This window comes from Mesoplodon mirus, assembly GCF_964341445.2.
Source record: "Mesoplodon mirus genome assembly, chromosome: 17".
In the NCBI taxonomy this organism is placed as follows: domain Eukaryota; kingdom Metazoa; phylum Chordata; class Mammalia; order Artiodactyla; family Ziphiidae; genus Mesoplodon; species Mesoplodon mirus.
In genome coordinates, this window is record NC_138993.1 from 20,121,968 (window position 1) to 20,149,656 (window position 27,689).

Consider the following 27,689-nt stretch of genomic DNA (forward strand, 5'->3'; position numbering starts at 1 on the left):
CTCAAGCCAGTACAAGCCTGAAATGAGCTAAATTGTATTGAGCTTTATTATGTGCCCCTCTTATAGGCTAACAGAGAAGGAGTCTAATTAAGTGTTAACAGAGTCTAAAAGCCATTGTAACAGAAGGGAGCACTAAAGGTATGGCTCACAGCCACGGAGGAATACCTAAGCCTTTGATACTTGTAACACCACCTGCTAGATGATTCTCTTATTCTCAGAGCTTTGATCCTCCCGTCATACATCAGTTAATGAATGTTTCTGTCCTATTCACACCACAAGAGTTCAAGTTCAGCTAACATCTGTGAGCATCTCCTAAAAGATGCCACTGGGGGCCCTGCCACTTTCTCTCATTTAATCCTCACAATAACTCTGCGGGATAAACGTTCATTTGTTAGGAAAGAATCAAATCCCAGACTTGACACTGTGTCCAGAGCCCTCCCCCTACAATTTAATAATGTTCTGAAGGAAAATATACGTGCTGCTGACGACCAGGCCCTTCTGGCTTAGTTCCTCAGGCTGGTTTCCCTTTAGTCTTCCAGGTTTAAGAGTAAAGAAGGGCCTCCAGGTGCTATTACAAAGGCAGATTCACTGGGACTGCAGACTACTTCTTCTAAACCTAACAGAAGAGGGGAATTGGGGAATCGGAGAACTAGCATAAAAGCTATGAAAAACCTCTAGGAAAACAGAAGGTAATCAGGTCCACACGTGGGACACACATAACCCAGAGGGGAAAAGCGCCGAGAGCCACAGACAGTGGAGTGGGCTCCCCCTTAGAGCCACTGCCCTTGGCAGGGACTGCTTGCCTGGTGACCAAACAGAGAAACAGCAACCTTGGCTAGTACCTCCTTCAGCCGGTGGGCTAAGTTCAGGCCGGGGCTGCAGCTCTTGGCCTCCGTAGCACATAAGAATCACCTGTGGAGTTTTAAAAACCTTCTGTCCTAGGCCTCACCTGGGGCTCAGACTATAGGTTCAGTCCAGGTGTCAGTATTTTAAAGCTCCGAGGTGGTTTCAACGTGCTCCAAGGTCGAGAACCGCCGAATCAGAGCCCAGGGGAAAGGGAGGAGCAGCCAGCTGGCCCCCCAAGCTTTCTTTCCTCCTGCCCCTCCCAGCCCAAGAGATAGGGGACTGGGGGCTAGAGCAGCAGCCCACGCAGGGGCCGTGGAGGCATCCAGGCAGGATGTGGGCAAGTGGGGGATCTTCGAGCCCACATTTTAATGCTAGAGGTCCTCTGCCCAAAGGTCCATCCTCCCCACCCCACCCCCCGCCATAGAATCACCAGGAGGCACACAGGCTAGGGCGTGAGCTGTAAAACCCCTTCTGCTGCATACAATCAGCTGTAGCAGCTTAAATCCTCAGAACAAACTCGAAAAAAAATACTTAGGCCCATGAGAAGCAAATCTATAAAGGAAATACTAGTAACCCAACCTTTACCTGAGAATTCAGAAGTAACACACCATACAAAGGAACAGTAACAACCACACAGATTGACACAGGCAGCAACACTGGATGCAAAAAAACGTAACATGAGAATTCCCAAGACCTTTATGACAAAAAAGCCTTAAACTATTATAGACAAAATAATAAGACTTAGCCAGTTAAAAAGATATAACATGTTCATATTGGGATAATTTGACATCGTAAATTGCGGAACTAAGATGTTAGTTTCCCCCAAAATTAAACCCACAGTTTCAATTCAAATATCCAAAGGATTTGAGGAACTTAACAAGGTTATTGTAAATGTTTATGGGAGAACAAGTCCATCACATCCGTAGCTTGTATGAGGAAGAGGAAGGACCAAGGACAAAAGGCAGGGCTTCTGTCTGTCTGTCCCCACCCCCCCCACCCGGTCTCATGCTTATTTCACCCCAGGTGACTACAGCTGTGAATTGCACTTTAATAACAATAAATAAAGGTGAAAAGCAAGGCTACTTTTCATATTGTGGAACAGTTTTCTTCCTCACAGGAAGGTTTAAAAGTTCATACATGAGCTTGGATAGCATCAAAACTCATCAAGTTTTGACGAGTTTGCCGGGTGAATCTCACTCCAAATGAACAAAGGCAGGGCCACCAAAACAGTGGGAGCAGAGGCCGCTGTGTACAAGCAAAGGCTGGAGAGGCCCCGCTCTCTGACCCCCTGAATGTGCCTACTTACAGCAACCCCCAAGTATCAAAGAAGGAACCAGTCCAGGCAATGTGTGTACCCTTCCTGTTACTGCAGTAACAATTATCACAAACTTAAGCAACACTTCTGTCAACTTAAAAAAAAAAAAACCACACAAATGTGTTACCTTCAAATCTAGTTAGAAGTCCAAAATAGGTCTTACCGGGCCAAGTCAAGACATCAGCAGGGCTGCGTTCCTTCCAGGGGCTGGGGGAAAGCGTCACCTTGCCCTCTCCAGCTTCCAGAGTCCACCGGCCGCCATCTTCCAAGACTGAATCACTCTGACCTGCCTCTCCCGCCTCCCTCTTCCTCCTTAAGTACGCTTGTGATTACAGTGAGCCCACCTGGATGATCCAGGATCCTCACCTGTTTGAAGGTCAGCTGATTGGCATCCTTAATTCTCATCTGCAACCTTAAGTCCTCTTTGCTGTGAAATACAACGTAATCAGATTCCTGGAGTTAGATGTGAGCATTTCAAGGGATCTGTGGGGATTCTGTCCCCCACAAAATGTATCAGTTCAAGAATTTAGTGGGCTGGAGCTGGTTAAACAGTACCTTTGCTACTGTCATGAAGTTTAGAAAAGCAGTGAGCGAAACATCAAGAAGTTCACAGTTTACTTCACTGGATCCACCACTACCCCACTTGCCCAAAATGTTGTTAAAAGGAGAGTCTCCCTCTCTCTCCCATTAGCTCTAAAACCATCCTACCCTTGTAAACTGGACAACTGAGCAATTTTTCAGAAGTTCCTGTTTCCATTGTATGAAAGTTGTCTTTTGTCTATGTGAAAGTATTCTTTTGGTCTGACTTATTCTAAGAATTGCTTCAATTTTAACACGTATGTAACTGGCAAATTATCTTCTCCCCAGGATACTAATGTGTTTTGTGGTGTGTGTGTGCACGTGTGTGTGTGCATGTGTTTTAAACCTGAATACACAATTCATCAAAAAACTCATCCTTTTATCATTTTCCTGCTTTTCCTTAAAATTAACTGGCTCATTAAATTTTTGACTGTGACTTGTGTCTCTTGATGTGTATTTAAAGTGTAAATTGCTTCTATATTCTAAGGAAAACACTATCCAGGAGATATGGAACTATGAAGCTGTGAAGCTGTGATTTTATCAGGAGGCACATACACACACTGTCTCTCTCTCTCTCTCTCTCTCTCTCTCTCTCTCTCACACACACACACACACACACACAGAAATGTAGCCTTTGTATATCCAGGTTCAATGGTCCAGAATCATTTTTGTGTTACAGAGTATTGCGGGATTACCTTTCCCCTGAAAATTTTACAGTCAGAAGAACATAAACTTTTGCATTCATTTTCAGAGGGTTTCTGCCCCACCCCCAACCATGAAATCATCTAAAGGTTAACTTGGAAGAAAAACATTCAACGTCAGCACAGGTGCAGGATATCAATCAGCTGAAAACCAGGCAAAGAGAATGAGTGTAAAAAAATAGTGGAAGGGGCTTCCCTGGTGGCGCAGTGGTTGAGAGTCTGCCTGCCGATACAGGGAATACGGGTTCGTGCCCCGGTCCGGGAAGATCCCACATGCCGCGGAGCGGCTAGGCCCCTGAGCCATGGCCGCTAGGCCTGTGCGTCCGGAGCCTGTGCTCCGCAACGGGAGAGGCCACAACAGTGAGAGGCCTGCGTACCACAAAAAAAGAAAAAAAAAAAAAAATAGTGGAGGAAATTGTAATTTTAAAAATGTTCAAATTGTCATTGTTAATGTAAAAATGTCAAATTAAAAAAACAGGGAGATGTGCATTAAAGACTTATAGTAGATAATTCCTCCTTAACTTTAAGCTCCTGAATGACCGGTTCCATATCGTATCTCTTCATTTTTGTTTCTCTCTTATGGAAAGCCCTGACTGGCCTTCCCATGAATAGCATCTAAATGGCTCTCAATGTGAAATTTATATACTAAGAAAGAAGGAGGCTTGCACTCATCAGCATGTTTCATAGCTAGGGCCCAGCATGAATTTCAGGATCCAGACCTGATGATGCAGAATCCAGGAGTGATGTGATTTGTTAAGTAGCAGATTTGCTGAAATGAGGTAGTTTGACCCCTCGCGCCTGCATGCCTGACAGCTGAACTGTGCTGAGACCACAGAGCAAAGAAACATACACACTCTGGAGCCAGACGGGCTGCATCTCAAAATCCTAGTTCTGCCACTTACTGTGTGACCTTAGGCAAGTTACTTAACCTCTCAGTGCCTCAAGTTTTTCATCAGCAAATGGAGATAATAATAGTACGTATCTCACAGGGTTGCTGTGAAAATTAAGTGAGCTAATTTGTGTAAAGCACTTAGGACAGTGCTTAGAACATAGAAAATATCATACAACTATTTGCTACTACTATTATATTATTATTATTATTACCATCCCTACCACCACTACATAGTGTCCCTAAAGAAGCGTTAGGCTGTAAAGATGAAGGATCTTATTAACTGCAGGGTATGAGAGAAAGGGTACTATCTCTTGAAAGCCCTCATATTTCATAGCTTTACCTTCATCACCTACAAAGACCTAATTTGACTAGAATTTCTAGTGCCCCAAATGACCTATATTTGGGCAACCTCTTGCCCTTATCCCTATAACCAAGGTAATGAGAAAGTCTATTATCTAATCATAATTGCTTTCTGCTCTTCTTTTTATGTCCCAAAGGCCTCTGAATTTGCTTGTTCATTTATTCCACGAATCTTTATTTTTTTAATGCTTAGATACTATGTGCCAGGCACTATCTTGGGAAAAGTCCCTGATTTTTATGGAGTTTACATTCATGGAAAAAGACAAACAATAAACAAGCAAGCAAATAAATAGACCAATAAAAAATTCATATAGTGACAAGTGCTATAAAGAAAACAAATCAGGGAACTGTGCTATAGAGTGACTCAGGCAGGGTGAGCAAAGGCTAATTTAGGTTAAGTTGTCAGGAAAGGGCTCACTAAGGAGAGGGAATTAAAACTGATGCTGAATGATAAAGAAGGAGCCGGCCATGGGAACATGGAGGACACGTTCCTGGCAGTGGGAACAGCAAGTCCCAAGTCCTATGTGGAAACCAGCTGATGGGGTTGAAGGGTCATAAAGAAGCCAGTGCAGCTCAAGCAATTCATCAAGAAGCGATGAGATGAGTGTCGGGAGACAAGGAAAGAGAGGGAGGCTGGGCTGATAAGAGAAGGCCTTGCAGCCAAGGTAAGGAGGTAGACGTTACTCTAAGTGCAATGGGTGATCTCTGAAGGGTTCAAGCAAAGGGTTACATGGGTAAGGGTGGACACAGTGAGAGCAGTGGGGAAGCTCTTGCAGTAATCCAGGTGTGAATCTTAATGGCTTGGAGTATAGAGATGGATGGTAGTGCCCTTAACTAGGCCGGGGAAAGTGGAGAAAGGTGGCGGAGCGGTGAGGGATGCAATCCAGAGCTCTATTGTGGCCGTGTAAAGTTAGGATGCCTCTTAGAGACATCCACATTGCAAGGCCAAGTAGGCAACTACATATTTGTTTATTGTTTATTAAAGAGTTATTTGTGACCTTGAATAGGATACTTGTATTGAAGAGCCCTGAGGGTGAAGTCTAGTTATATCAATGGCAATGCACAGCCCTTTTGTTTGTTTTCCACTTCTATCTCCTGTTTCTATTCCTACCTCCAGTGTATAGGATCCCACATAATATTCATTTGCATCTCAAGGCTCTTGACCCATGAACATTCTTAATCCCTAAAATTCAAAAAAGTATTAGTTATAAAGTGAAAGCAGTCAGGGAGCTAACGAAACATTCTGATGTAGTCAAAGGACCACTAGCCTAGGGACCATGAGGCCAAGGTCATGACAAAAAGTGAGGTACAGGGGGTGCCGGGTGGTGGTGGGATGAATTGAGAGATTGGGATTGACATATATACACTAATATGTATAAAATATGTAACTAATAAGAACCTGCCATATAAAAAAATTTAATTAAAAAAAACATATAACCCCAGACTAACCATGAGAAGGACATCAGACAAATACCAATTGAGACTCACTCTACAAAATATTTGACCAGTACTCCGCAAACTGTCAAGGTCATCAAATATAAGGAACGTCTGACAAACTGCCACAGCCGTGAGAAGCCAAAGAGACATGACCCCAAAATGTAGTGTGGGGTGCTGGATGGGATCCTGGAACAGGAAGAGGACAGTGGGTAAAAACTGAAAAGATGGGAATCAGGTATGAACTTACAATAATGTATCCATATTGATTCCCTAATTGTAATAAACGTACCATACTAATGTAGTGTCTGTAACTGGGGAAACTGAGTGTGGGTATATGCGAACTCTCTGTACTATCAGCACATTTTTTCTGTAAATCTAAAGTTCTTAAAAAGTAAAGCTTATTTTAAAAAAAGGTACAGAAGAAAACAAATGATTCCTAGGCTTGACTCCTAGCTCATTCCTTTACTAATTGAAAATCCTACAGCCAATTATAGAATTTTTTAGAACCTCAGTTTTCTTCCCCTGTAAAATGGGGATAATTCCTGGCTCATTTGTGCCTTGTGAGGATGAAATTTGCTAACATCTGTGAACACCTACACAGTGCCTATACTACCTATGGTGGACATCTGTAAATATAGGGTTTTTCTCACTCTTTTTACTTACTATCTCTCTACCTTGGTTCATCAAATGTAAAAAGAAGATGCTTCGCTAGATGATCATTAAGCTCTATTTCAGCTCTTTAAAAACCAATAAACCATCCTCTTGATAACAACTAGATAAACTTCTTGGTTAAAGCTACTTTTTAACCCAATATTAGTACATCTTTCTGCAAGCTTAGGTCACATTTAGACTAGGGAAGATGCAGCATTCAGAAGCAGGCATTAGACCAGAGAAATGTCTCTCCAATGTTGCAAAAAAATTTTTTAACATCTTTATTGAAGTATAATTGCTTCACAATGTTGTTAGTTTCTGCTGTATAACAAAGTGAATCAGCAATATGTATACGTATATCCCCATATCCCCTCCCTCTTGCGTCTCCCTCCTACCCTCCCTATCCCACCCCTCTAGGTGGTCACAAAGCACCAAGCTGATCTCCCTGTGCTATGCGGCTGCTTCCCACTAGCTATCTATTTTACATTTGGTAGTGTATATATGTCAATGCTACTTTCTCACTTCATCCCAGGTTACCCTTCCCCCTCCCCGTGTCCTCAAGTCCATTCTCTATGTCTGTGTCTTTATTCCTGTCCTGCCCCCAGGTTCATCAGAACCATTTTTTTCTTAGATTCCATATATGTGTTAGCATATGGTATTTTTCTCTTTCTGACTTACTTCACTCTGTATGACAGACACTAGGTCCATCCACCTCACTACAAATAACTCAATTTCATTTCTTTTTATGGCTGAGTAATATTCCATTGTATATATGTGTCACATCTTCTTTATCCATTCATCTGTCGCTGGACACTTAGGTTGCTTCCATGTCCTGGTTATGGTAAAATAGTGCTGCAATGAACATTTTGGTACATGACTCTTTTTGAATTATGGTTTTCTCAGGGTATATGCCCAGTAGTGGGATTGCTGGGTCATATGGTAGCTCTATTTTTAGTTTTTTATGGAACCTCCATACTGTTCTCCATAGTGGCTGAATCAATTTACATTCCCACCAACAGTTGTTGCAAAAATTTTATGTCCCCCAACATCAGTAAAATTTCAGGGTAGGAATAACCTTGTAGAAGTTAGAGTAAATGAAATCTCACAGAGTGGTACTTTTAGTCGCACTTGCTAAAAACACAGTCAAGGAGAATCAAAACCCAAAGCTCTTCATCTCAGACTCCCTTAAACTGGATGGGAAGTTTGGAGGTCTGGGCCAACCAGATGGATGGGGGATAAGACTGGGAAGCTGTTAAGAAGCTTCTAGTATCCTACCAGCTCAAAGAGCGAGGGGCTAAGACAGGAGGGCCATACAGAAGACCAGCTCAGGTTAAAAAAGGGAGTCACTAGTTAGGGACTTTCTGTGTCCCCCTCCTCCAGGGACACCTGTCAGAACAAGAGCTTATCTACCTGTGTGGCAGAAGCACTGGTCTGAGTCCAAGGGGAGTGCACCTGCAACCCACGCTGAGAAAGACGCTGCTTGATCAAAGGACTTAGGAACAAAAATTAAAATGTGTTTGAGCCTTATGGTAGAAACAGTGTTGGTTTATCAGGACAGGGACAGTGACCTCAAGAACGAGGCCAAGATGAGAAGCCTATAAGAGGTGTGAATAAAGAAGAATCCACCCCAAAACACTTTTTAAAGCTCCAAACCTATGCCAAGCTAATTGAAAAATGAAAAATCGGTCTGGCCCAGAGATCTGTTTGGTTTGGCTTGCACAATGTGTTTTTTCTTAATTGAACCCAGTTGTCCTGTTCAGTTTTCCAAGCACCACTCTCCTGTCATCTTATACCCCAACTCATAACCCAGCTATATGACTACATTAGTCCCATATGCATTCAGGTTCACAGCTACTGGTATGTAATTCCCAGACTGACTTACTTTTAAGTATTAGATACTTGAACATATGCTGACTGCAGGGATGACGGAGAAAGAGAACAATCATAGGAAAAAGAGAAAAATAGGAAAAGGCCAGAAATTCCAGCCTTGCCATTTTTGGACGAGGCATCTCCCCACACCCAGCCCAATTAAAACAGCTGCAAATTGGGCCATACCTAGGTCCAGTGAAATGGGTACCCGGCATAGTCATAGCTGCCTGTCTCTTTCAACTAGCCTTTCTATATTTGGAGAAATTCCCAAGAGGCAGAACTCAAATTCCCAGCCTTCCTGGTAGCTAGGACATTGGCTCATGGTCTAGGTTCCTCCAAAGACCATGGCAAAACTGTGGTTCCTGGCAAAACTGTGATGTGGAAAAGAGCAAAGTGAACAAATATGATGTCTTTGCCAGCATGGAGGTAGCTGGGCCATCAGGGTCCCAGTGATTGCATAATTGATTCCCTAGGAAAGAAGTGACGTTGACGAGGCAGGAGGCTCTGATGCTCAGTGGACAAAGAAAACAGCAGAAGGTTCCTCATCAGACCAGGTCGGCAATGCAATTTTACTCCTGGAATTTTAGCCTGGAGCCCGGCCCTCTCAATAATTCTTTGAACTACTCAGTATCCTTTTTATTAAACTCATTTTCTGCTAAATCAGCCCAATCAGCTTCTATCGCTTGAAACCAAACTCCATGACTGAAAAAGCAAGCAGTGGTAGATCCATCTTTGAGAACCTTTCACTGGGGCTGCCTTGGGAGAAAGCCATTCGTGCTGATTTCCACGAATCCCAGCACCTATGAAAGAAGCCCCAGATGTCATCAGGCCGCCCTTGTTCCCACAGAGGAACTGCACAGGAGAAAACTCTTTTTTATCCTTGCTCTGTGAATCCTAACATGTACTTTCTGAAGTCATATCACATTGCACACCCATTACTCAGTACTCGTGGCAGTTGACTTGTCACCATCTGCAGAAGAGGTCGTTAAATTTTCACCACTTGCTACTTAGTCAGTTTTGGAAAATGTCAGAGCATAAGAGTCTGTTCTCAGCCAGTCTGGGAGATGGTCTTGCTCTACATGGCCCTTGTAGTGACTGGTGAACTGGTTCCCTCTTCTCGGACCTCTGTGCAAAAGAGGCAAGCAAGACAGATTTTAAGCTAAGCGGCAAGGACGACATCAAGCTGGTCTGCACACTAAGAAAGGCTGTCGAACATTCTTCTCTATTATTTCTGTCTGCTACACAATTCTGTATTTGCTATAAACAGGAGAGCAATTCTCATTTATAGTCCTCATGAGAATCCTTTAATGGGGATACTATTAAATCCTCCTTTTTTTTTTTTTTTTTTGCGGTACACGGGCCTCTCACTGTTGTGGCCTCTCCCGTTGCGGAGCACAGGCTCCAGACGTGCAGGCTCAGTGGCCATGGCTCACAGGCCCAGCTGCTCCGTGGCATGTGGGGTCTTCCCAGACCGGGGCACGAACCCGTGTCCCCTGAATCAGCAGGCGGACTCTCAACCACTGCACCACCAAGGAAGCCCAAATCCCCCATTTTATGTGAGAAAAAGCTCAGACAGATTAAGTGGCTTGCTTAAGATCATAGGGGATCCAAACTTGAGTTTTCTGATTTCAAGCTGGTGGCTTTTTCTTCTACACGTCAGTGGCTTCCAGGGATCTCCGGGATGCTTTCGGGAAGCCAAGGAGGTCAATACTATTTTAATAATAATAATAGTAATAATAATATCCAAAGTAAAGGAGATCACTCTCTCAAAGAGGTATCTACACCCCCATGTTCATCGCAGCATTATTCACAAGAGCCAAGACATGGAAACACCTAAGTGTCCACTGATGAATGGATAAAGAAAATATGGTGTATATATATTTGTGTCCTGCCTTTTGTGACAACATGGATGGACCCTGAAGGCACTATGCTAAGTGAATAAATCAGACAGAGAAGGACAAATACTGTATGATCTCACTTATATGTGGAATCTATACAGAGTAAAATGATGGTTACCAACCCCAGGGTTGGGGGAAATGAGGGTGCAAACTTTTGGTTCTAAGATGAATAAGTTCTGGACTCTAAGGTACAGCGTGGTGACTATAGTTAACAATACTTACTGTATACTTGAATGCTTCTATGAGCGTAGAGCTTTAATGTTCTCGCTGTAACAACAACAAAATGGTAATTATGTGAGGTAAAGGATGTGTTAACTAACCTTATTGTGGTAAACATTTCACAAAATATAAGTGTATCAAATCGTCACATTGTACACCTTAAACATACACAATGGTATATGTCAAATATATCTCACTAAAGCTGGGAAAATATAAAGTGTCATTTGCCCTCTTCTGTTTCATCCTTTTATGAGGGTGCAGGGGAATTTTCCAGAGGATACCTGACATGCAATATAACAGACTGAAGCAGAAGCATATGTGAGAATCCAGCTGTCTTCTATTAAGCCAAACATTAAGGAGATTTTCAAAACTGCAAAACAGTGCCACTCTTCTCACTGTTTTGTTCTGGAAAACATAAGTATTTTTCATAAAAAATATTATTTATGTTAATATATAATGGGTTTATTCATTTTATTTTAAAATGGATTGATAAATTATCTTCAGTGTTCACAGCTTTCGTTTCTAATACAGCAAATATTTATAGATGTAACCCACAGAAACAAAAACGCTTTGGAGTCCCCAGTAATTTTTCAATGTGTAAAAGAGTCTTGAGACCAAAATGTTTGAGAACTGCTATCCTGCGTTATAGCTGCCTTAAAAAAATATCCAGGGTAGATACAGATTTACCTTGATTGCATTTTAACAATTTGATGTCAGTGCTAAACGTAGATTTTCTGCTTACACCTCGTATGCTCTTCCTCCTAGGCTTGATTTGGGTTGATGAGCTCGTGAATGACAGCCGAAAGTCTTGAACTGTAGTGATTATAGACTCAAGCAGCTTCTTCCTCTCAATTCCTAAAGTGGCTAGTTCACTGTATGTTCGATTAATATTTGATCACTGGATGAATGACTAAAACAGATTGCTATCACAGACAGAGGACCTGCTTGATGCCTCTGATGAGCATGTGCGCTTACTCCTGAGTTCAGTTGCCTGCCAAACCCAGCTCAACTCAGCCCTGGCAAGGCCAAGTGCACTTCGGCCCTGGATGTACAGCGATCGTATACCTGTCTCCCTGCCTTTGCGCCTGACCCCTGTCCAGAGTCTATTCACCCACAAGACCCAGCTTAGCCATCCTGTCCCCTACACAACTCTTTCCTGGAGACACTAACCCACAATGATCATCACATTCTGACATCGCGTAGGAGTGTTTATCCACGTCGCCTATTTTGCCTCTTGATCTCATTCTATCCTGCACTGTTGTCTTTCTAAATCACCTGTGTCTGTTTCGTTTTCCCTGCAAGATCTTAGACTTAACAAAGGTTCTCAAAGGTCTTCTGTGGTACCCACAGAATCAAGCATAGTGACAAGTTAATAATAATCACTTTCAACTTAAGAGTTTACAAAATAATTGACACATCACCTCACTGTTTTCTCACCAAAACCCTATAGGTAAATTAGGGAAGGCCTCTTTTTATTATCTCCACCTTACAGAGGGAGGCTTTAAAATTAAGCAGCCTAAGGTCACTCAGCTAGTGATGGTGCAAACCTGTGTCTTGTGATGCCCTATTCTGTGCCTTCCCCACTGTATCATGCTCTAGTTTCCTAAAACATACCTATTTAATTTACTTGAAAGAGAGCTTTGAGAAAAACAACAGCTCTAGATCTATGAGTTAGAACAGTCAGGAATAAACCCAGGTCTCCTGATTCTCTCTCAGGTGCCGCATTTCACAGCCATCTTTTCCCTTGTGATTTTAGCTGTTAAGGTAGTCAGCACATGTGCTGGTTAATCCTATACATAGTTCTCTCACAAGGTATACAAGTTAAGTGTCACATAAATATCCATTTTCCCTCTTTCTGTCCTATGTGGCTAATTGGTAACCTCATTTACTCATTTGTTTTTTGGGCCGAAATGAAGGAAAATATTCTGAAATAATCCAGTAAATGCAAGTTGTGTCTATAAAATTGATTATACTTTACATTTATAATTCCTTATCTTTTCTCTTCTTCTCATTCACTTGCTCACTAATCCCACAAGCATTTACTAAGCTCCAAGTATGAACAGAGCTGCATGATGCTGGAGAGACCTGCAATAAGTAACAGAAATGATATCTCTGCCATTAATGAGATTATCATCACGTGGTTGAAATGACATTTCTAGAGAAAAATTCTAAGGCATTAGAAGTGTGAGTTAGCTCAGTGTAAGTTATTTATGGAGGTGAGGAAGGACTAGAGAGTGATAAAAAAGGAGTTCTTATTACGGAGAGAAATAATTTGGGGAAGGCTTCATACAAGGGATGCCTTGAAAGAAGGATGTCATGAGACACGTCTCAAAAGAAATGTAGAATGTGGTCTGGGAACATGATCTCCAACTACAGCCTCCAGACCACCCCCAAATAATCAAACAGTCAAATTAAAAACAAATATAGCCACAAGACAGGTTGCCTGGCTCCCCACACCCAACCAGCTGCCACCCCTAGGCCCTTGCTACAGAGAAATTCTGGCTCTATCTTCTCCAAAACAGTGTACATAATACAAATTTTGCAGATTTTAGGACTATCACTCTCTTCCTAAAACCGATGTTAAGGACCTCTGATATAATCATAGACTTTTATAACTACCATTAAAGAAACAAATAATCAGCCATAAGAATTGAGAAACCTGAGTCTTGATTTTTCCCCCTAAGTTGCTGTGTGATTCTAAATAAATTACTTAAGTTTGCTAAGCCTCAGTTTTTCCTTAAAATGAAATGTTTATCTGCCTATAGGGCAATGTGGTTAGTATTTTTACAATTTTGTAAAAAAAAAATCAATTCAGAGTAAATGAATTCAAGTAAAAGTACTTTGAAAAGTTATAATTTATTGTCAGAGATATTCAGAATTAATCTAAGAAGAAACATACAATTTCTTGGGTAACTGACATGTATGTCTCGCTTTCACTGCTATGTACACCTGCCCTGTCAGCAGACCATCAATTATATGGAATTCAGCAACTCTTGAGCTAACTCAGAGCTAACTCTGTATTAGATGGATGGTGAGTCTCAGCCCCAGTTGGCCTATATATTCAATCTCTCTCTCCCTGTGGTATGATGACCAGCCTTCAGTATTCACTTTCTGTCAAACTGCTAGTAAATCCATTCTTATAACTTGAAAAAATTCAGCATGTGTTAAGATGCAAAGGGAAAGTAGTAGTTTCAGGGGAAATTAAACCTATGAACCAAAATTTGGTCTTTTTCACGGGAGTCCCGAGGTATTTGTTTCTTTCCTCTCCACCTCCTACCTGACCTGACGACCTGGGAATTCCCACCGGTTCCTTATCAGAGGATCTCTCCCTAGTAAATCAACCTTCTTATTTCCCAAGGAAACACTGTCTCAGAAGTACCTTCAGTCCCAAAATGTTAAAGTGTAAAAATCTAGGATTAAGAATAAAGCTTGCTTTTCACAGCCAGTGCTACAGGGTTAGAGCCATTTATCCTGACTGTGGTAACCAGAAGTGCAAACTTTATACAAGAAGACTAGGCAGGGCTACCCTAAAAGAAAGACACCAGCCAAAGCCTTCATGTTCCTGGGTGTCAATGTTTCCTATTATTTCATTGTCTTAGTCTGAATAAAAAAAAATAAAAATGAGCAAGGAGTATCCAATACTCATACGGAATTTTGATTGATGTTTTCCACTCCTCAGAAAAATATGTTAAACAAAATGCAGAGTCACGTAGCTCAAGCTACTGTCTGTTTGTTCATAAAGGAAAACGCTTTATATGCAGAAATTTCAAGTGAGAGGAGATCTCAGGTCTCCAAAAGCAGCTATTATCAAACAAAGCAATCAGAAAATTAATGCACTGGAGATGGCTGTGACCACAGTCTTGGCTATCAGGGAGTGTCTTTGTCTCTCTTGGTACGAGCTTGTTTTTGAATTGCTTATTGTACCCACAAAGTCTATCTAAATGTTCTTGGCCATAAATTCCTCCCCCTCTTTTATAGAGTATTGCTTTAACTGTCTAGGTATTCTTTCCCTAAACCCTTGCTTACCATCTACTATGAGTAAGACACTGAAAAGAATGGTATTTGAGAGCATTTAAGATATTTTTGTTACATATAAAGAGGAATGGGCCATTTAAAGACCTAATCAGTTTGATTCTGCCCCTCCAAACCAAGGTCTCCCTAGTAGATGACCTATCTGTGTCCTCTTGCCCCAGCTGCTTTAAAGTGGCTCTTCATCCCAGGGAGCTAATGGAGGAATCTGTACTTCAGTGAAATGGCTCCCTCATCCCTTTCCCTCCCTGACCACAGAAGTTGGGCCATTCTGGAGGGGTGTGTGTGTGTGTGTGCGTGTGTGTGTGTGTGTGTGTGTGTGTGAAAGAGAGAGAGAGAGAAAGTATGTCTTCTCCTCAAACAAGGGCACGGTACATATCTGAATTCCAAATGACTGAAATTTGGTGTTTTAGGTAATCCTATATTCTGGTTAATTGAGAACTGCCACTTATATAAATTACCAGGTCACACACAAATAGGGCAAAAGGCTTTCAAGGTGGTGACTTCCTTTGTATTAATCAGGAAAATGCACACCCAAGAGCTGAATAACAAAATCATATACTTTTTTCTTGGACAGTTGATATTTTGTTTCTGTATATCATGACTAATCATAATGGCTATAATTCATCACTTTAGAAAAGCAATCAACAGTTCTAGCTGTACAAAACTAAAATTTATTGAGACCCTTTGTCACCCTGGCAGAAGATAATAATTACATCATTATTTATTAACTATAGAGACAACAGCCAAAAAGTCTTTTTAACTTTGTTTAAGATCTATTGTACATTATAGTCCAGCATACACAAGCAAAGCAAAATAGAACAAAATTAGAGAAAAATCAAGTTAGTGTATTTAATCTGAATAATCCTGCAAAGAAAGCTACTCTCATGTTTACCTGCCATTGGTAGGACATCTGCTCTGCACTAAGCACTGTCCTAGGTACTCTGCATATTTGATTCATTTTATCCTCCCCACATCCATGGAGGCATGTTGGTTGCATCCGTTCTAATTAGTGAATAACTACACTAACAAAGATCGTGTAAATTAGTACAGGCAACACCTTTCACAGATAATATGCTCAAACATTAGAACAACAAAACACTCTTCTTGGAAACCGTGTCTTAACTTTTACAATCAAGAGTTTTGTGAAGGATAAGCAAAACTGACGTGTACCCAGAATCTCAGAGGATGTCCCTCTTGGAGCCACATTTCTTCCGTCTCTTCTTGGCCCACAGAATGTTCCCAGAAACAGGCCAGGGACAGAGAGGAATGAAGGAAATGAAGAGTCATCAACCACACTGAGTGTCCTTAAGAACGGCTCTGATGTCATTTGCCCCCACCTTCCAAGAATTCTGGGATGGCCCTGCACAGACAAGTGACAGATATTGGCAACTCAGTCTGTGAAGAGTGGCAAATGTCACTGAGGGAGATTTGTGTTAAGCATTACATTAACTCAAGCTAATGTACCCTCCTTGCAAGGATGGCCAGTGTGAGGTGACGTGAGGTTAGGACAGTCCGATCCATAGTTGGATGGAGACGAGCTCTGTTCTGAGTATGCAGACGTTAGATTATAGATCCTCAAAGGAAGTTTTTCCACGGATAGCAAGAGTCAAGCAAGCAGTAGCTCCCACCTCTGGAATGAACCTGTGTTCCTGGCTGGATTGTGACCACTTACTAGACTCTAAAGGGTGATCAGAAGCAGGGACCAGGACACTCCCTATTATACAGTTCTGAAGGAGCTGAAAACATGGGCAAGAGTTAGGAAGACACTTTTTGCTGATGCTCCCAGGGTGCCCCTGTGGTATCTACCCTTCACAAAGGAAGCAACCTTAAACTAAGTTATAAAGAGTATTTGATTCATGTTTCCTCTCCTTTCTCCATCATCCTGATTCGTCCTTTATGACAAACACATGATTGCCTGGCCTGACCAGTCCCAGCCAGTAGAGGAAGACATTCCCACTTCCCCCAAACTGTACAATGGTGGTTGTGGCCAGCTGGTCCTATCGTCATGGGGGAGAAATTAGCATGATGAGAGGCCAGCTGTTGCCTTCATTCCCTCTGCTCCCTCCTCTGCCTGAGCCTAAGACCTTTACAGGTTCCCCAAATGTGAGGGACAAAGCAACTGACCACGGACTCACGTTCCCATATATTTGTCTCATTACGTACCCAAATGTGTATTTGTCTATAAGAAAAGTCTCTGGCTGCTTATTTGTTTGTAATCCACCCTTTGGAATGCTCTACTTATAAAAATATTATTAAAAATATATAATGACTTTTATGGGACATTGGAAATGTGAACACCAACTCTCTATTTAATGATATTTAGGAAATATTAAATTTCTATTTAGGAGTAGGAATGGTATTGTGATAGTATTAGGATTTTTAAGAGTGAATAGCTTATATATATGTGTATATATATATATACTAAAATGTTTACAGATTGAATGATATGATGTCTGGGATTTGTTTCAAAATAACATGGGAGGGTTGCAGCAAGTAGGGATATGGGTGAAACAAGATTGGCCTTGAGTTGATCATTGTTGAAGCTGGGCAATAGGTTCATTGTGCTGGATTTTGTTTTGTTTTGTTTTGTGTTGTTTGTATATGTTACAATTTTTCCATAACAAAAAGTTTTTTTAAAAAAGAATTAAAATTGGTTAAAGTTAATTTAAATTCACATTAGAAAACATGTTTTTCAAAAATACTTTAAGATATGTGCTATTTTATGATTTAATGTTAAATGGAATAAGAAGATATAAAACTGCACATAAAATATTACATGCACATATATATATGCATGGAAATGGAAGAATAAAACTACACAAAAAGTAAATTATGGTTGCCCGACTGGCAAGAGTACATGTTATTATTCTTTACTTGTTGTTACTTTTTTGCATTTTCCAAATTTTCTAAAAGAAAATAGATTTTGTTTTGATTCTATGAAGTTATTTGTATAAACCATGCTCATGAAACGTAAGGTGAAAAAAAGTGTTATAGAACTGTATATGAAATAGAATCTGAATTTGTTTTTAAATGTGCGTGCATGGTGTGTGTGTGTGTACCTAAAATAAACATCATCAAATTGTTAATGATGATTATCTCTGGGTGGTGGCATCATTTGGTCATTTTAATTTTTTTCTTTGTCTCAGTATGTTTCTTCTTCAGTTAATAAGTATAATGTTATAATCAGAAAAATATAGCATGAAAAAATTAAACTTAGATTTATTGTATTTCTTTATAAGTAAAGGATTGTCTATATAGGGCAATTTAAATATAAGGAACTATGTAATATATATTTATAAAACAGATAAGTAAGTCCAAGGGAATTTTAATTCTCTTTGAAAGCATATGTTAAGTTTTTTTTTTTTAGATTTTTTTTTTGATGTGGACCATTTTTAAAGTCTTCATTGAATTTGTTACAATACTGCTTCTGTTTTATGTTTTGGTTTTTTGGCCACGAGGCATGTGGGATGTGAGCTCCCCGAGCAGGGATCAAACCTGCACCCCTTGCATTGGAAGGCAAAGTCTTAACCACTGGACTGCGAGGGAAGTGCCTGTGTTAAGTTTTGAACAATGCTAATATAAAATCCTGTCAACAGAGCTTCCCCGGTGGCGCAGTGGGTGAGAGTCCGCCTGCTGATGCAGGGGACACGGGTTCGTGCCCCGGTCCGGGAAGATCCCACATGCCACGGAGCGGCTGGGCCCGTGGGCCATGGCCGCTGGGCCTGCGCGTCCGCGTCCGGAGCTTGTGCTCTGCAACGGGAGAGGCCCGTGTACCGCAAAAAAAAAAAAAAAAAAAAAAAAAAAAATCCTGTGAACAGCCATTATGTGGTGATGCTCCTGCCTTCATATACTCAATTCCTTAATAATCGTGTTTCATTTTCTGTCCAACTCCAGGTATATCCATGCCAATACCAGTCTTTGGGCTCCAGGATGATTCGAAGGTCTTTAAGGAAGGAAGTTGCTTACTCGCCGATGATAACTTTGTCCTGATTGGCTCTTTCGTGTCCTTTTTCATTCCCTTAACCATCATGGTGATCACCTACTTTCTAACCATCAAGTCGCTCCAGAAAGAAGCTACTCTGTGTGTGAATGATCTTGGAACACGGGCCAAATTAGCTTCTTTCAGCTTCCTGCCTCAGAGCTCCCTGTCTTCAGAAAAGCTCTTCCAGCGGTCCATTCACAAGGAGCCAGGCTCCTATGGCAGGAGGACTATGCAGTCCATCAGCAATGAGCAGAAGGCTTGCAAGGTGCTGGGCATCGTCTTCTTTCTGTTTGTGGTGATGTGGTGCCCCTTCTTCATCACCAACATAATGGCCGTCATCTGCAAAGAGTCCTGCAACGAGGATGTCATCGGAGCCCTGCTCAATGTGTTCGTTTGGATCGGTTACCTCTCCTCAGCAGTCAACCCTCTAGTGTACACACTGTTCAATAAGACCTATAGGTCGGCCTTTTCCAGGTATATTCAGTGTCAGTACAAGGAAAATAAAAAACCATTGCAGTTAATTTTAGTGAACACTATCCCAGCCTTGGCCTACAAGTCTAGTCAACTCCAAATGGGACAAAGAAAGAATTCAAAGGAAGATGACAAGACGACAGATAACGACTGCACTATGGTTGCTCTAGGAAAACAACATTCAGAAGATGCTCCTGCAGATATCATCAACACAGTGAATGAAAAGGTTAGCTGTGTGTGATGGACTGGTTGCCATGGTAACTGTGGAGGGCACACTGAGCAATTTTCCCCTTATCTGGGAGGAAAAAGAAAAAAGAAAAGAAAATAGGGAGACTGGAAAAAATGAGGCCAGTCTAATGGAACCAACAATAATATCTATATGCCTCATTTTATTATGTCAGTGAAAAGCAGGGTTCAATGCCACAAAACATGCACTTCAAAAATATTCTGACAGCATTTCAGCTGTGAGCTTTATGATATTATTTTTAACATTGTAAATTATATGTCTTTAAAATAATTAGCTTTTAATGTATAATTACAATGAGGCCATAAATAAATCTAAATTATCTTCTATTTGCAAGTGAAAACCTTGCTGCTATGTTGTTAACTGATGGCATGAGTTGGTTACCTGTCGCTGTAAACAAAAATAGCTCTAAATAGTGAAACATTGGATGAATATAATGGCCTCTTACATAAAGAAAAAGTTCTCTTTAAAACTTACCATGATACACGTTTTGGATGACAACAACAGAAAGACACTAAAGACAGTGCTATGAAATCTGTATTGCTAAGATACTTAAAAGAAATACTTGACAACTTTTTCAATCCTGCTTTTTCATAGATGCCATTTTGCAATATTCACAAAGTTGCTGGCATTTGCTGTACTTCAAATTAATTCTTCTCAGAAGTGAACAAGATTTTAAGTGTTATTTAATAACTATTGCTGCTTTCTCTTCTACTACTTGTGCTTTATTCTGAATTTCCAGTGTGGTCTTGTTTAGTGTTTGCTCTATTAGGTAAACCATCAAAAGGATAATCAAACATTACCAGATCATTTCTAGAAATTGCTTCTCCTAACAGCACCACAGAAGTGTTTGGTAACTTTCTCTTTAATGACTGCATCATGCCTGCGCTCCTCTGAGCAGTAACCGGTACTGATGTAACTGTGTCAGGATTGAAGAATAAAGTCAGGTTTTTGGCTACTGACAGCAGTAGAGTCTTAGGACATCTCTGTAAAATGCAGGTGGCCCACCTGTTGGCACCCATCAGATAAATCGATGCTTTCAGATCAATCTATATTATTTACTAAAACTGTTCAGCTTTGGATTCACAATCACTGATTGAGTGTACACCATCTGTGAAGAAATTTCCTAGGTACTAAGTATATAAAAACAATTAAAACAAGATCTTTGCCTTTAAAGAAAAGGACCTAATTTGAATGGCACTTATCAAAATAGTAATTAACAGACATTTGGAGAATCAGTTCAATTTATTTCCTTCTCACCTGGCTCAGAAACAAGTTTATTTCAACTCCAATGGTAGTTTTCTCAGTAAGTTTCCTGACTGCTTGCCAACGAATACCAACCAAACAAAGGAGGGGGAAAATACCACTTGAGGTCAAAATCTGCAATTAGTTTAGGAATATGAGCTTCAACCTGGACCCCATCTATGACTACCATAGTTTTGAGCAAAATTTTATTCTACTTTCCTGAAAACAAACTCATTTATTACTCACTGACACTGGACATCCCACCCCCCAAAAAGCAGTAATATAATATTTCATAGAAAAGTTTGTTAAGGAGACAGAGATTAACAGCAATTAATTCACCTTGATATTATTACTCTAGGTTAAATTGCACACTCTTATTGGAATGGATGTTAGATATGTGATGACAATACTGAAGCATTTCTATTGAATGAGAAATAGTTTTTGCTGTATGCCATTAGAAAAAACTATATATTTGAAAACTAAAGAATGTGGGAGATTCTGTTGTATAATTTGGAAATGCATTAGGTCTGTCCTAATTATGTCCTTTTAGGTACATTGAAAGGGTTTTTTTTCAAAGCTAGAATTTATAAGCTGCTAGTATCTAGGCTGCATTTGAACTAAACTATTTTCGTGATTATACCATACTAACTGATACAAATGTTAAAAAGTCTCTACTCTAAATTAATTTTGCCTTAGTTTATAACTCTGCCCATCTCATTATATATTAGAGAAAAGACTACAGATTCTACACCCATATACTCAATCTTGATGAGAATGAACATAAAATACTGCCTGATAAGTCTTTTGACTACATATATATTACAAATGTGTTATGTTTTTTTCTCTCCATAATTATCTATTCAAGTGTATATAGACAAACATGTATCTGTATTCTTGTACAGACATGTTCCCATGCACTTTATTCAGTATTTATATATTTATATGGAGGAAAAGCAAGTCATTAATGAAAACACAATATATACATGTGTGCATGTTTGTATCATGTCAATTTAAATGTGAATTTCATGTTCTAATGTTTCTATGGCCTTCCGTTACTGTCAAAGCAGATTAAAATGTAACAGAAATGTCAGCTCTTTAAATAAACTGGATGTTGACCTAATTTTGTGGGAAGACTTTTAACACAATTCTATGAGGGTGGTGAAAACAATGCTGCTTTTACATAGCTGATTGATCCTAAATAAAATGGTACCTTTGGGCCCTTTGTTTAGTCTGGGGACGTTCTGATTACTAAGGCTTTAGTTTTTTCTTTTTTTTTTTTTTTTTTTCTTTTCTTCTTCGGCCACAGCCATTCAGATTGCAGGATCTTAGTTCCCCAGTCAGGGATTGAACCCGCGCCCTCAGCCGTGAAAGCACGGAGTCTGAATCACGGGCCCACCAGGGAAGTCCCACTAAGGCTTTTTAACACACCCCTCACTCCAGTGAAACAGTCCTTGAATTATTTATGGGTCTGTGATCAAAGGACTCACTCCTAGTCAATACTGTTAGAGCGACCAACCTTATTCTACTTTAAGTTGAATGGTAGATTCTTCTAAGTTTAAAGAATAAAGTGCCATAATTAGGGAAAACTTTCAGTTTAAAGCATACTTAATCTACTTGGGCACAGCACCATCTCATGGTCATTTTTAAAAATGCTACCATAGCCAAATTGAACTAAGTTACTGTACTGCTTTTGCACAAGGTGCTTCTTCCATTTGTGCATCAATGAAACATAAAGTGTTAAATTATTCTGTGCCATATGTAACAAATACAGCAAAGATTTTTATGTCATGATTTTAATCAAGGCTATTCTAAAAGATTTCAAGAAAGAATGAATAATTGTAAATAAAGTATACTCAAAAATAAATGCAGACTTCCGGGTAAGATGGCGGAAGAGTAAGACGCGGAGATCACCTTCCTCCCCACGGATACACCAGAAATACAGCTACACGTGGAACGGCTCCTGCAGAGCACCTGCTGAGCGCTGGCATAGGACCCCAGACCTCCCGGGGGGCAAGAGACTCCCCACATACCTGGGTAGGGCAGGGCGGAGAGATCCCCACACAGAGGATCAGTGCCGAGCGGCACTCACCAGCCCGAGAGGCTTGTCTGCTCGCCCGCCGGGGCGCGCGGTGCTGGAGGCTGGGGCTCGGGCTTCGGTCGGAGCGCAGGGAGAGGACTGGGGCTGGCGGCGAGAACTCAGTGTGAGGGGGGCTGATGTGCCACGGCTAGCCGGCAGGGAGTCCGGGAAAACTCTGGGGCTGCCGAAGAGGCAGGAGACTTTTCTTCCCTCCTGGTTTCCTGGTGCACGAGGAGAGGGGATTAAGAGCGCTGCTTGAAGGGGCTCCACAGACGGGCGCGAGTCGCGACTGAAAGCGCGGAGCCCAGTGACGGGCGTGGGACGCTGGGGCTGCTGCTGCTGCCGCCAAGAAGCCTGTGTGCGAGCGCAGGTCACTGCCCACACCGCCCTTCCGGGAGCATGTGCAGCCCGCCACTGCCGGGGTCCCAGGATCCAGGGGCGGCTTCCCTGGGAGACCGCACGGCGCGCCTCGGGCTGGTGCAACGTCACGCCGACCTCTGCCGCTGCAGGCTCGCCCCGCACTCCATGCCCCTCCCTCCCGCCCGGCCTGAGTGAGCAAGAGTCCCCGAAGCGGCTGCTCCTTTGACCCTGTCCTGTCTGAGCGAAGAGCAGACGCCCTCCGGCGACCTACGCGCAGAGGCGGGGCCAGGTCCAAGGCTGAGACCCGGGAGCTGTGAGAACAGAGAAGAGAGGGGGAAATCTCTCCCAGCAGCCTCAGAAGCAGCGGATTGAAGCTCCACAATCAACTTGATGTACCCTGCATCTGTGGAATACATGAATGGACAACACATCATCCCAAATTGAGGAGCCCGGAGTCAGTGCTGTGCCTCTGAGGTGGGAGAGCCAACTTCAGGACACTGGTCCACAAGAGACCTCCCAGCTCCACATAATATCAAACGGCAAAAATCTTCCAGAGATCTCCATCTCAACACCAGCACCCAGCTTCACTCAACGACCAGCAAACTGCAGTGCTGGACACCCTATGCCAAACAACTAGCAAGACAGGAACACAACGCCACCCATTAGCAGAGAGGTGGCCTAAAATCATAAAAAGTCCGCAGACACCACAAAACACACCACCAGACGTGGACCTGCCCACCAGAAAAACAAGATCCAGCCTCATCCACCAGAACACAGGCACTAGTCCCCTCCACCAGGAAGCCTACACAACCCACTGGGCCAGCCTTAGCCACTGGGGACAGACACCAAAAACAACGGGAACTACGAACCGGCAGCCTGCAAAAAAGAGACCCCAAACACAGTAACATAAGCAAAATGAGAAGACAGAAAAACACACAGCAGGAGAAGGAGCAAGATAGAAACCCACCAGATCTAACAAATGAAGAGGTAATAGGCAGTCTACCTGAAAAAGAATTCAGAATAATGATGGTAAAGATGATCCAAGATTCTATTTCCCAGATCCAAAATCTTGGAAATAGAATAGACAAAATGCAAGAAACAGTTAACAAGGACCTAGAAGAACTAAAGATGAATCAAGCATCGATTAAAAACACAATACATGAAATAAAAAATACTCTAGATGGGATCAATAGCAGAATAACTGAGGCAGAAGAACGGATAAGTGAGGTGGAAGATAAAATAGTGGAAATAACTGCTGCAGAGCAAAATGAAGAAAAAAGAATGAAAAGAACAGAGGACAGTCTCAGAGACCTCTGGGACAACATTAAACGCACCAACATTCGAATTATAGGGGTTCCAGAAGAGGAGGAGAGAAAGAAAGGGACTGAGAGAATGTTTGAGGAGATTATAGTTGGAAACTTCCCTAATGTGGGAAAGGAAATAGTTGGTCAAGTCCAGGAGGCACAGAGAGTCCCATACAGAATAAATCCAAGGAGAAATACGCCAAGACACATATTAATCAAACTGTCAAAAATTAAACACAGGGAAATCATATTAAAAGCAGCAAGGGAAAAAGAACAAATAACACACAGGGGAATCCCCATCAGGATAACGGCTGATCTCTCAGCAGAAGCTCTGCGGGCCAGAAGGGAGTGGCAGGACATAATTAAAGTGATGAAGGAGAAAAACCTGCAACCAAGATTACTCTACCCAGCAAGGATCTCATTCAGATTTGATGGAGAAATTAAAACGTTTACAGACGAGCAAAAGCTGAGAGAGTTCAGCACCACCAAACCAGCTTTACAACAAATGCTAAAGGAACTTCTCTAGGCAAGAAACACAACAGAAGGAAAATACCTACAATAACGAACCCAAAACAATTAAGAAAATGGGAATAGGAACACACACATCGATAATTACCTTAAATGTAAATGGACTAAATGCTCCCACCAAAAGATACAGATTGGCTGAATGGATACAAAAACAAGACCCATATATATGCTGTCTACAAGAGACCCACTTCAGACCTAGAGACACATACAGACTGAAAGTAAGGGGATGGAAAAAGATATTCCATGCAAATGGAAATCAAAAGAAAGCTGGAGTAGCAATTCTCATATCAGACAAAATAGACTTTAAAATAAAGACTACTAGAAGAGACAAAGAAGGACACTACCTAATGATCAAGGGATCGATCCAAGAAGAAGATATAACAATTGTAAATATTTATGCACCCAACATAGGAGCACCTCAATACATAAGGCAAATACTAACAGCCATAAAAGGAGAAATCGACAGTAACACAATCATAGTAGGGGACTTTAACACCCCACTTTCACCAATGGACAGATCATCCAAAATGAAAATAAATAAGGAAACACAAGCTTTAAATGATACATTAAACAAGATGGACTTCATTGATATTTATAGGACATTCCATCCAAAAACAACAGAATACACATTTTTCTCAAGTGCTCATGGAACATTCTCCAGGATAGATCATATCTTGGGTCACAAATCAAGCCTTGGTAAATTTAAGAAAATTGAAATTGTATCAAGTATCTTTTCCGACCACAATGCTATGAGACTAGATATCAATTACAGGAAAAGAGCTGTAAAAAATACAAACACATGGAGGCTAAACAATACACTACTTAATAACGAAGTGATCACTGAAGAAATCAAAGAGGAAATTTAAAAATACCTAGAAACAAATGACAATGGAGACACGACGACCCAAAACCTATGGGATGCAGCAAAAGCAGTTCTAAGAGGGAAGTTTATAGCAGTACAATCCCACCTTAAGAAACAGGAAACATCTCGAATAAACAACCTAACCTTGCACCTAAAGCAATTAGAGAAAGAAGAACAAAAACATCCCAAAGTTAGCAGAAGGAAAGAAATCATAAAAATCAGATCAGAAATAAATGAAAAAGAAATGAAGGAAACGATAGCAAAGATCAATAAAACTAAAAGCTGGTTCTTTGAGAAGATAAACAAAATTGATAAACCATTAGCCAGACTCATCAAGAAAAAAAGGGAGAAGACTCAAATCAATAGAATTAGAAATGAAAAAGGAGAAGTAACAACTGACACTGCAGAAATACAAAAGATCATGAGAGATTACTATAAGCAACTCTATGCCAATAAAATGGACAACCTGAAAGAAATGGACAAATTCTTAGAAATGCACAACCTGCCGAGACTGAACCAGGAAGAAATAGAAAATATGAACAGACCAATCACAAGCACTGAAATTGAAACTGTGATAAAAAATCTTCCAACAAACAAAAGCCCAGAACCAGATGGCTTCACAGGCGAATTCTATCAAGCATTTAGAGAAGAGCTAACACCTATCCTTCTGAAACTCTTCCAAAATATAGCAGAGGGAGGAACACTCCCAAACTCATTCTACGAGGCCACCATCACCTTGATACCAAAACCAGACAAGGATGTCACAAAGAAAGAAAACTACAGGCCAATATCACTGATGAACATAGATGCAAAAATCCTCAACAAAATACTAGCAAACAGAATCCAACAGCACATTAAAAGGATCATACACCATGATCAAGTGGGGTTTATTCCAGGAATGCAAGGATTCTTCAATATACGCAAATCAATCAACGTGATACACCATATTAACAAATTGAAGGAGAAAAACCATATGATCATCTCAATAGATGCAGAGAAAGCTTTCGACAAAATTCAACACCCATCTATGATAAAAACCCTGCAGAAAGTAGGCATAGAGGGAACTTTCCTCAACATAATAAAGGCCATATATGACAAACCCACAGCCAGCATCGTCCTCAATGGTGAAAAACTGAAACCATTTCCACTAAGATCAGGAACAAGACAAGGCTGCCCACTCTCACCACTCTTATTCAACCTAGTTTTGGAAGTTTTAGCCACAGCAATCAGAGAAGAAAAGGAAATAAAAGGAATCCAAATCAGAAAAGAAGAAGTAAAGCTGTCACTGTTTGCAGATGACATGATACTATACATAGAGAATCCTAAAGATGCTACCAGAAAACTACTAGAGCTAATCAATGAATTTGGTAAAGTTGCAGGATACAAAATTAATGCACAGAAATCTCTGGCATTCCTATATACTAATGATGAAAAATCTGAAAGTGAAATCAAGGAAACACTCCCATTTACCATTGCAACAAAAAGAATAAAATATCTAGGAATAAACCTACCCAAGGAGACAAAAGACCTGTATGCAGAAAATTATAAGACACTGATGAAAGAAATTAAAGATGATACAAATAGATGGAGAGATGTACCATGTTCTTGGATTGGAAGAATCAACATTGTGAAAATGACTCTACTACCCAAAGCAATCTACAGATTCAATGCAATCCCTATCAAACTACCACTGGCATTTTTCACAGAACTAGAACAAAAAATTTCACAATTTGTATGGAAACAGAAAAGACCCCGAATAGCCAAAGCAATCTTGAGAACGAAAAATGGAGCTGGAGGAATCAGGCTCCCTGACTTCA

General features: G+C 41.0%; 1 protein-coding gene across 2 annotated transcripts in view; it reads left to right on the forward strand.

Moving 5' to 3' along the window:
* Positions 1 to 22,522, forward strand: part of HTR2A (5-hydroxytryptamine receptor 2A) — a 60,827-nt gene extending 38,305 nt beyond the window's left edge. For both annotated transcript variants that reach the window (XM_082601913.1, XM_082601914.1), the window contains one exon: positions 18,694 to 22,522. In XM_082601913.1, the coding sequence (XP_082458039.1) occupies positions 18,694 to 19,493 (800 nt within the window). In that variant the 3' untranslated portion in view covers positions 19,494 to 22,522. The remainder of the gene's footprint in view (positions 1 to 18,693) is intronic.
* Positions 22,523 to 27,689: the final 5,167 nt, after the last annotated feature.